Raw genomic sequence first — 10,254 nt, 5'->3', positions numbered from 1 at the left:
TAACCTCACTGAACCCTGAATGCCCCCAGCCAGTCATGGGAATCCTGTCTCCACAGCCCAAGTTGCTTCTGCCATGATCCTTCTGACGTCTTTTCACATGCCACGTGGGGTCAGACCAAAGATACAGTGTCTTTCTCAAATGCCAGCCCTCTCCCCATCAAACCCCAGACACTCAGATATATCAGCCCTCATCACACAGAACATGCCTCAACATGCAAAGTCATGCCACAGGACACAATGTCACTCCAGAACAGTTTATGATGTGACCTAGCACAACTATCTGGCATGTCCAGACACAGCCAGAGTAGGGCCTAGAGAAAGGTCTCCCCAGGCCGCGAAGGCGGGCAGGGAAGTCTGGACCTCTCTAGGGCCCTTGCAGTGGCTTCTAGCACTGCCAGCTCCTCTGCCTGTCGGGCTTCCATTAGTGTCATCTGCTGCTCCAGCTTCCGCCGTTGCTCTTCTTGCTTCCGGTGGGCACCTCGGAAGGCCATGACCAAGGTGCTGAAGGGAGAAGGAGGCTGAGCCAGGAAACAGCCCCCCATTCCACCCAAGACAAGGGCTATGTACTCCCAGCCCCAGACAGGAAGTCTTTGAGATTGGATCTTCCGGGGGTCCCAGCATCACTCAGCAGGGGCTGACACACATCAGGCACCAGAGGAGGTGTGGAATGGATTGAACCTGCCACCCACCTTACGGGGGGAAGCTGTGGCCCAGAGAGAGCCAGGGATGCCTCTGAGGTTACACAGAGAGACCCACCTGTGAGCTTTGCATAAATCACTGTTCAGCTCAGCACTCTGAGCACGTCTGGCTCGTCCCTTCCGAGCCACCTCTTCTAGCTCTTCCCGCAGAGACTGCAGCTGCTCCCGCAGCCCCAGAGCCCTGGTACAAGGGTGGAGAGAGAGGAGCTCACAGACATAGCCACTCCTGTCTGCCTTCCCCACTCCCACCCACCTGCCCAAGATGTTTCCATGTGAATACAACTGTACACCCGGTCCTCCACTGTACACAACACCCCAGTGGGCTCTCACATATTACCCCCACCCAGGCCAAACACACCCCAGCACAGTACCCAGGCCACACACCGAGTCAGTGATGCTGACAGTTCCTGGGTCAATTCTTCGGGGTCCTGCATTTTGCTCACTTGGCCTCCATCAATACCCCTGCTGCCACCAGGGACAGCAGGAGGACCCTGAGGGAGGCAGAAGGGAGGGTAGTGACATTGACCTAGGCTGAGAGTGTGTTCAGCCCAAGCTGGACACTGAAGTCATCACAGACTGTGGTGGCTACAGTCCCTGCTCTTACAGAGCCCCCAGTCTTATGAGATACCCCAATAAGGATACAGTTGTTCCCTAACAAGGGAAATAAATAACAAGAGATCTCATTTTCAGGCAGTTCACAGGGACTTCCTAGAGGAGGTGATGTCCAACCTCAGACCTGTAGGAAGTCAAGGACTTAGATAAAGAGGAAAGTGACTGGTGTTCCTGGCAGGGGCATAGCACTTAGAAAGGCATGGAGGTAGAAGAGATGATTCAAAGGAGGGTTCCAGACGCCTCTAAGGCTTTAAAACAGAGGATAGATATGATTAGACAGTAGGGGCAAGAAGGAAAGCCTCAGGGAGTAAGCTGGAGCCAAATTTTAGGAAAATATGAAGCATGACCTGGAGCTGTTGGAGTGGGAAACGGGGAGTATGAATAGCCTGGGGGTGGGAAGTAGAAGGGACAGGTGTGACTGGAAGACACTAAATCCCTTGGGGCTTATTGGGCTCAATGCTCTCAAAGAAAGAAACTCCGAAGTACAAGCGTGAACTTTCACATGCATTTTTACCATTCAACTCCTTTTTTTGGTGCAGAAATGGAAACTGAGGCTCCAAGGAGGCTAGGATTAACCAGGACCACATATCCAGTAGTATACTGCTATCCCTACCAGGCCAAGGCAGGGTCACTCACCTGGGGCCACTCCTCTTCATCTCCAGTGCTCCCACCTCCACTGCTGTCTCCACCACTGCTGTTGGCCTCGCCAGTCCGAAGCTGTGCCCGCTCCCAGCGCAGCTGCTCCAGCAGGAGCACGTGGGCTGGGCCCTGGGCTCGGAGGGCAGCCTCCCGCAGTTCCAGAGCCCGCTTTTCCCGCCGCACCAGCTGTAGCCGCAGCATCAGGTCCTCTAGAGTCTCCTGAGAGACCAAGGAGAGGGTAGAAAATTTGTGCCTTGAAGGTCAACTGTTGAGAAAACTGAGCCTCTAAGAGGTGCCCACTGAGGGCTGCTCAGGCAAGAATCCTAACCCTTACCTTGATCTTGCATGATAGGAAAAATCCTTCCATAAAAAACTACAGCTGTAGAAATAGCCATTCAGAGACAGCAAGTGTCTTAGACAAAGTCAAGTAGAAACTCAATGGTAGCGTCTGGAGTTTCTCCAAATTCAGAACCTCAGCTCTTTGATGTGTGTGATAGCTGCTCAGTCATGTCTGACTCTTTTGCAACCCCATGAACTGTAGCCCGCCAGGCTCCTCTGTCCATGGAATTCTCCAGGCAAGACTACTGGAGTGGGGTGCCATTCCCTTCTCCAGGGGATCATCCCGACCCAGGGATCAAACTCATGTCTCTTGCATTGGCAGGCGGATTCTTTACCACCTGAGTCACCAGAAAAGCCCCCAGCTCTTTCATGCCAGGTTACAAATTTCAAACAATATCCAGCAAAACTCTTCCTTACTATTTGGTCCCCTAATTGCATCTCACTCAGACTCAGCAAAGGATTTGGTCCCACCAGGAAAGATTGACACAGTGACCACAGCCCATGTGTACCCGTGTGGCCGCCAGGTCCTGCTGGATCTGCATCTTCTCCAACCGGGGTAGGGCTGGGCCAGGCTGGGTCCCCAGAATGGCCTGCACCATGGCTTCTGCATGGGGCACGGTAGATATGGGCACCCAGGTGGAGCCAGGCTCGGAGGGAATCTTCACCAGAGCACGGCGTTCCTGGAGACGCTGAACATAGCCCTGGAGCTGGGAAGCTACCTCCTGTGAGGTGGGCTTATCCACACTGCTGCCTTCGGGACTACGGAAGACAGAAGAGGCCTGTGTGAACTCTGCTCAGCATGGCTACGCTAACTTCATGGCAATCCTGGTGGGCTTTGTCATCTTCCATCTTACTGACCATGACGGTTCCTTCCAAGGCCATCTGTGGTAGGCATGGTCAAACTAACATGGTGGGCACCATAATGTAAACCCAAACAGGCAACATCAGCCCACTGATGATCATTCATCAGTGATGAATGATGAATGAAAGCCACCATGCCAATGGGCACAGTCACTCACACCATCACAGGGAAGCCATCACACCAACTCAATGAGCAACACTGCTCAACCTGCCAACCCTGTTATGCAGCATTATGACAACCCCTATGGGTACCATCATCATGCCAACCCCATTAAGTACCATCATACCACCTAATCAGTGGGCACCACTATCCATATTCATGCCACCCTGGTTGGGTCCTATACCAACCCCAATGGCTGTCACCACCATGTCAACTTTGTTGAGTAGAAAACAGCCAACTCCAGCAGGCCTAATGCCAACCATAGGAGCCACGCCAACCCCCAATATAGGGCCAGTTCTGGGAGCCCCATTCTGCAACCAGAGCCCCACTCACTGGCCCACCCAGTCCCCAGGGTTCCCAAGGGCACCTTGGATATGGATCCTGCAGTGTCACTCCATCCATGGCAGCCTTCTCTTGGACTAGGAGCCTCTGAGCTTCCTTCTCAGCTGCCTCCAAGTCATCCACGAAGGCTTCTTTTCCAGCTCCTGAGTCTGCCTCCCGGAGAGTGAGTAAGGCGCTATATGCCTCCTCACAGTGTTCACTGTGGGACAGCAGTTCTGAGCACTCCAGCATACCCGTCCTGCTACGTAGGTGATATCCCCACTTGGAACTGTCACTCCTCCTCCTAACCCCAACCCTGGGAGTTTGTAAATTCCTTCAGCACTCTGGGACGGAAATTGGCTTAAGTTAATTTCCACGGCAAGGGCAAATACTTTTCAGAGAGGGCTCCATTTCTCTCTGGGAAGTAGGACTGTCCTTTGAGGATATCCATTTCCTTCCCAGGCAGTGAGTCGTGGGTGGGGTGCACTGACCTATACTGCAAGGCTAGACGCAGCGCGGTGGCCTCAGCCTCCTGCTGGCCCAGCTGCATGCTGAGGCCCTCACACCGGCCCTTGTACTCCTGGAGCACAGCTGACAGCAGACGGTTGAAGCATTTGAGCTTCTCAATGTTCCTGCCTCCGGAGGTGGGGGAAAAGGGAAAAGTGAGTGACTTTGAAGGGCAGTTAGGACACCATGGATTTCCACCCTTCCCCACCCCACCCCCACTCCAGCTCCAGACTCTTGGCTTTATATCCCAGCTGGGCGGCACCAGTGCCCTTATGAGCTCAGCATTTGTGACTCTTACCCTCGGAGTTTCTCCATCTGGGCTTCCATGACGTGCATCTCAGGCGCAAGGGGCTGGGTTGGGAGGGACCCAAGCATCTGGGTGCTGGAATCACTCTGCAGGCGCCGGAGCAGGGGGTGAGCCCGGGAGAAGGGATCCTGTCAAAAAGGGGTGACTTGATTCACCCAGAATTTTCATTGAGAGCCCAGCATCATGGGTTTAGGCCTTTTGCAATCCCCGAGGCTATTGGATCACATGACCAGGATTTGAGTCTCATGGCCCCAAATCCTAAGGATCTGAAACAGACCATGGTTTTTAGCTTCACACACTCACCTGTGAGCCCCAGGTCTCTCCATCAGCCCCAGAGCTGCTGGAACCACTACCTGAGCCACCTGCTTGGTCACAGGAAGGAGGTGAAAAGGGCTCCAGCCTCAGCAGGGAATCCTGCAGCTCCTGGACCTGTGGGGAAATGGGGAGTGTAAGACTGGGGTGGCTCCAACCACCTGCTATTCTTCCCTAAGACCTGTTCTTGGAGCAGTGGCAAGAGCACTAGCTGGAAGGTAGGACCCCCCAGATTCTCATCCTGCCAAATAGCTTCTTGTACAACCTTGGGCAAGTCATTCAGCCATGACTTGGTCAGCCATTCAGTCATGCAGTCCCTGAATCAAGACTTCTCTTTCCAGATGTCCAACGGGTACATGAAAAGATGCTCATCATCACTAATCTTTGCATGCGTGCATGCTCAGTCACTTCAGTCGTGTCTGACTCTTTGCGACCCTATGGACTGTAGCCTGCCAGGATCCTCTGGCATGAGAGTCCATGGGATTCTCCAGGCAAAAAAAAAAGAAAATATATTGGAGTGGGTTGCCATGCTCTCCTCCAGGGGATCTTCCAGACCCAGAGATTGAACCCATGTCTCCTGTGGCTCTTGGATTGCAGGCTGATTCTTTACTGCTGAGCCACTGGGGAAACCTCACTAATCCTTAGGAAAATGCAAATCAAAACCACAATGAGATACCACCTTACATCAGTTAGAATGGAAAGCATCAAAAAGCCAAGAAAGGGACTTCTCTGGAAGTCCAGTGGTTAGGACTCCGTGCTTCCACTGCAGGAAGCAAGGGTTTGATCACTGGTCGGGGGAACTAAGATCTTGCATGCCTTACTGAGTGGCATGACCAAAAGAAAAAAAGAACGCAAAAGATAAGTGTAGGCGAAGATGTGGAGAAAAGGGAACCTTCATGCACTGTTGTTGAGAATGTAAATGGGTACAATCACTATGGAAAAAAGTATGGCAGTTCCTCAAAAAAGTAAAAATAGAACAACTATATGATACAGCAATTCCATTTCTGGGTATTTCTCTGAAGGAAACCGAAATGCTAACTCGAAAAGACATCTGTACCCGCACATTCATTGCAGCATTATTTACAAGAGCCAAGACACAGAAGCAACCTAAGTGTCCACTGATGGATAAATGGATAAGATGTAGTAAGTATACTTTTAGAATTAAATATTATTCATCTGTAAAATAGGAATCTTGCCATTTGGGACAATATAGAAGGACCTTAGTGTAGGAGCCGCAGGAGACGTGGGTTCGATCCCTGGGTCGGGAAGATCCCCTGGAGGAGGAAATGGCAACTCACTCCAGTATTCTTGCTTGGAGAATTCCATGGACAGAGGAACCTGGTGGGCTACAGTCCATGGGGTCACAAAGAGTTGGACACGACTGAAGTGACTTAGCACGCACACAGAAGGACCTTAAAGGCACCATGCTAAGTGAACTAAGTCAGCCAGACAAAGACAAGTAGTACATGATCTCACTTATAAGTGGAGTCTAAAATAAAACAAGGGAGTTCCCTGGTGACCCAGTGGTTAGGACTTGGTGCTTTTACTGCTGTGGCCTGGGGTTCAACCCCTGGTCAGGAACCGAGATCCCGCAAGCCATGCAGCAGGGCACAGATAGATGATAGGTTCAAATTTTAAAAAACTGAACTCACAGATACAGGGAACATGTTGGTGGTTGCCAGAGTTTGGGGGGAGGGGTCAGGGAAGTAAAATTTTTTTAAAAAAGACTTCTCTTTCCCAGCTGAAAAATGGGCTCCACTCCTTGCGCTGGGCTTCCGCAGCCCAGGTCTCACCATCTGTGTCCCTCCTGCCCTGACATCACCTGGGCTCTGGACTCAGACGTAAAACTGTCCCTTTAATGACCCCATGTGGGTGGCTCATGGCATCTTGAGCTGATTAAGGCCTAAGAGCTCTGGTCTCCCTTCCTCCAAACCTGCCCCTCCCACAGGCTCCCTACGTCTCACTTCCAGTCTCTAAGGCGCCCAGTCCAGGTCTCGTCCTCAGCCCCTCTCTAGCTTTAACATCCCACCTGCCAGCTCCATCTTCAGCATTCCCCTCAATCTGCCCAGTTCTCACAGTCTCCACAACGTTGCCGCCTCCTGGATGGCCAAGATTCCACCTTTTCCCCCCACAAGCTGTTCCTCCCAAAGTCGCCAGAGGGCGCCTGTGAGCACCTGCATTAGGTCTCCACCTTTGTTTGCTCAGAGCTCTCCGTGCCTCCCACCTCACTCAGAGCAAAGGTTCAAATCCTCCTTGAGGCCCACAAGGCCCTCCGGGATCCGCTCCCAACACCTCGGTACACTTGTCTCCGCCTGCTCAGCCCTATACTGGCCTCCTCACTGTTTCTTGAACACACTAATCACACTCCAACCTCCAGCCTTTGCATATACTGTTCCTTTTGCCTAAAATGCTCTTCCCCAGTTCCTTACATGGTTCCTTCCTTGCCTCCTTGTGGTCTTTATTCAAGTGTCATTTCTTCGGTGGGCCTCTCTGATCCTCTTAACTAAAGTTGCAAGGGATCTTTGTCTCTTTGGGGTTGTGGACAAAGGTCCATATAGTCAAGCTATGGTTTTTCCAGTAGTCAATTATGGATATGAGAGTTGGACCATAAGGAAAGCTGAGCGCCAAAGAATTGATGCTTTTGAACTGTGGTGTTGGAAAAGACTCTTGAGAATTCCTTGGACAGCAAGGAGATCAAACCAGTCAATCCTAAAAGAAATCAGCCCTGAATACTCATTGGAAGGACTAATGCTGAAGTTGAATACTTTGGCCATCTGATACAAAGAGCCGACTCATTGGAAACGACCCTGATGCTGGGAAAGATTGAAGGCAGGAGGAGAAGAGGGTGACAGAGGACGAGATGGTTAGATAGCATCACCGACTCAATGGACATAAGTTTGAGCAAACTCTGGGAGATGCTGAAAGACAGAGAAGCCTGGAATGCTGCAGTCCATGGGATTGCAAAGAGTTGGACACGACTAAGCGACTGAACAACAGCAAGGCAAGTCAAAGCTCAAAAAAAATCTTCACAAATGAACAAATGATTCAATGTGTCTTCTGCCAGGCCTGCCTCCCTCCCACCAGGGATCCCTGGGAGGCAGCCCTGCCCTACTCACCTCTCTCTGCAGCATCTCCTTCTCAGCCTGGAAGGCCTGCAGGAACTTCTGTGTGCGGATCAGCTCATCCTCCCGGCTGCCCAAGGCCAAACGCAGCCAGGCGTTCCTTTCAGCCAATCGGGCTGCCTCCCGCTGGCAACTCCCAGCCCCCTCTTGCTCCAAGCAGGGCTTTGGTGCCCCCTCGCTTCCATCCTTTGCCTCCACTGGCCCAGGACAGTTTGGGGGCCGGTGGCGCCAGGCAGCAGCGGCTGCTTCCAGAGAGCTCAGCGCTTGCTGGAGAGTCTGAAATATATCAGGTCCAGAGGGGACGCCCTCCCCATCCTGTGGGGCTGCCTCTGGGGCCTGGTGGGTTTCCTCACGGGGCCGCCCCTCAGGGGCTGGGGCTGGTCCCCTGCTAGAGTCCCCATCAACTTCTTTGTCAGTCCTGTGAAGAGGTGAGAGATGGAAATTTCTGGAAATGGGGTCATCTGGGGTAGCTAACACACAGAGGGTTCGTAACAAGGCTAGGGCTGCAGGGCCTTGAAAGTCAGGCCAAGGGCAATGGGAGACATGGCATGTGTGTGTCAGGGAGGGACATAAAAAACATCTGTGGGTCGGAAAGATGTGCCAGGCCTGCAGTGGGGGACACAGACCAAGTGGGCCTTACCTGCTCTCCAAGCCCTGCCCTTTGACCTCCACCTCAGGGCCCAACAGTTCCAGCTTGGTGCTATCTTGAGATGCCACAGGGCCCGGCTCAGAGCTCCCACTGGCTGCCTCAGCCTCCTCTGAACTCTCTGCCACAGGGTCCAGCTCACCCTACAAATGATCCCCAGGGCTGAGCTCTGAGCCAAGCAGATCTGGGTGCTGGAGTCTTGCAGGGTTGGGTGTGGCAGGAAGGGGGAACACTTACGGGCAAAGCGTGTCTCCCTCGCCGGCTTCGGGGCCGTGTGGCCCTGGCACTCATTGTTATCCAGAAATCAGTGTCTTCTGAATCCTCCTTTATCCTCACCCGCTAAAACCACAACCTGACTTCAGATCAAAGCAAATGACAACCTCAATTTCCTCTTCTGGGAAATGGGCACTGATTTCACTTCTCCAAAGGGATCTTGAGTTATCAATGTGGATTTGGCACATTTGAATGCCTCCCCTGATGGTCAGCTCACTACCTCTCAAGGTTGCCCTAATCTCTTCTTTTCTGTCTCCTTTATTTTCCTCTCTCTCTTTGCTGCCCTCCCTCCCCTATCCGGGTTTGGGAGGAATTCAACAGTCCTCTCTCCTCCCCAGGGCTCTCCTGAACCATAGATTCTAATCCTGGGATTTGGTGCCCTCAGCCCGCTCTACTCCCCTATCCTCCTGGGGGGTACCTTGGTCAGAAAACCAAGTCCTGCGACATTCTTGGGGTCACTCTGGCCACTGCCCGCTCAAGCTCGGGCTGGCCAAGGCCAGCCTGGGAGGGGCCGGGAAACAGGAAGCCCCATCCCCAGCCATGTGACTTGCTATTGTGTAGTTTCCTCATCAAGGGCAGAGGCTTCCTCCAGCCCCAGCAACAGGACACAAGGCCAGCTCCCGAGATGTCAGTCCCTCCTCGCCTCTGCTCCCAAGGCCATGGCTCCTCCAACTCTGACCCTTAGATTTTATTTCTTGGAAGCTAGAGTACCGCTCTGGGCTGATGCTCTTCACCTGGCTTCCCTGGGAACTTCTTTGCTCTGACTGTCCCTTCAGTGTCAGCGTTCTCGTTCCACTCCAAGTCACAGACAGACCTGGGGTTGGGACCCCTGAGCAATCGACGGTCCCTTCTGAGCCTCAGTTTCTTTGTCTGCCTTCAGTGTCATGGGAGGTTTTTGTTTTGTTTCAAAGCAAAAAAAAAAATTTCTGAAATATAGCTGAGTTACAATGTTGTATTAGTTTCAGGTATGCAGCAAAGTTTTTTATTTTTATTCTTTTCTTTTAGAACATTACAAATTCTTTTTTATTCTTTCTCAGGTTCTTTCCATTATAGGATTACAAGATACTGAATATAATTCCCTGTGCATTATGTAGGTCCTCGTTGTTTATTGTATATGGTGTGTACCTGATAATCTCCAACTCCTAATTTTTCTCTCCCCCGCTTCCCCTTTGGTAACTATAAATTTGCTTTCTTATGTCTGTGAGTCTATTTCTGTTTTGTAAATAAGATCATTTGAATCATTTTTCCCCCAAATTTAACTGCACACCTTGTATTTTATTTTTAAATTAAAAAAATTTTATTTATTTATTTATGGCTATGCTGGGTCTTCACTGCTGCGTCAACTTTTTCCTCTATTTGAGGTGAGTGGGCTTCTCATTGCCATGGCTTCTCTTGTTGCGGAGCAGTTTTGAGGCACACAGGCTTCTGTAGTTGCAGCTCATGAGCTCAGTAGTTGT

General features: G+C 51.6%; 1 protein-coding gene across 2 annotated transcripts; it reads right to left on the bottom strand.

Annotated features, from left to right (window-relative positions):
- Window positions 1-240: 240 nt before the first annotated feature.
- Window positions 241-9,332, bottom strand: USHBP1 (USH1 protein network component harmonin binding protein 1). 2 transcript variants are annotated; one of them, XM_019963899.2, is made up of 13 exons: window positions 9,216-9,332; window positions 8,762-8,880; window positions 8,519-8,667; window positions 7,873-8,296; window positions 4,748-4,873; window positions 4,436-4,572; window positions 4,122-4,262; window positions 3,677-3,850; window positions 2,798-3,047; window positions 1,947-2,168; window positions 1,083-1,189; window positions 757-879; window positions 241-501 (listed from the first exon to the last, which is right to left on the bottom strand). In XM_019963899.2, the coding sequence occupies exons 2-13, from the start codon at window positions 8,813-8,815 to the stop codon at window positions 312-314; spliced, it is 2,097 nt and encodes a 698-aa protein (XP_019819458.2). In that variant the 5' UTR covers window positions 8,816-8,880; window positions 9,216-9,332; the 3' UTR covers window positions 241-311. The 2 variants fall into 2 exon arrangements, with proteins under 2 accessions (XP_019819458.2, XP_019819460.2); XM_019963901.2 differs by having other exon boundaries at window positions 8,762-8,863; window positions 9,216-9,317.
- Between the last annotated feature and the right edge of the window lie 922 nt (window positions 9,333-10,254).

The sequence above is a fragment of the Bos indicus genome, chromosome 7 (genome assembly GCF_029378745.1).
Source record: "Bos indicus isolate NIAB-ARS_2022 breed Sahiwal x Tharparkar chromosome 7, NIAB-ARS_B.indTharparkar_mat_pri_1.0, whole genome shotgun sequence".
In the NCBI taxonomy this organism is placed as follows: Eukaryota; Metazoa; Chordata; class Mammalia; order Artiodactyla; family Bovidae; genus Bos; species Bos indicus.
Note: the sequence above shows the minus strand (reverse complement) of the source record. Positions and strands in the feature narration are given on the sequence as shown.

Bases quoted from the DNA above. Each gene is read 5' to 3' on its own strand.
- USHBP1 (XM_019963899.2), bottom strand. From the start codon at position 8,815: ATGAGTGCCAGGGCCACACGGCCCCGAAGCCGGCGAGGGAGACACGCT. The intron at 4,573-4,747 runs GTGAGTGTGTGA...CCTTTTTGACAG, and splicing joins GAGAGACCTGGGGCTCACAG to GATCCCTTCTCCCGGGCTCA. The intron at 502-756 runs GTGGGTCTCTCT...TTCTCCCTTCAG, and splicing joins GATTTATGCAAAGCTCACAG to CACCTTGGTCATGGCCTTCC.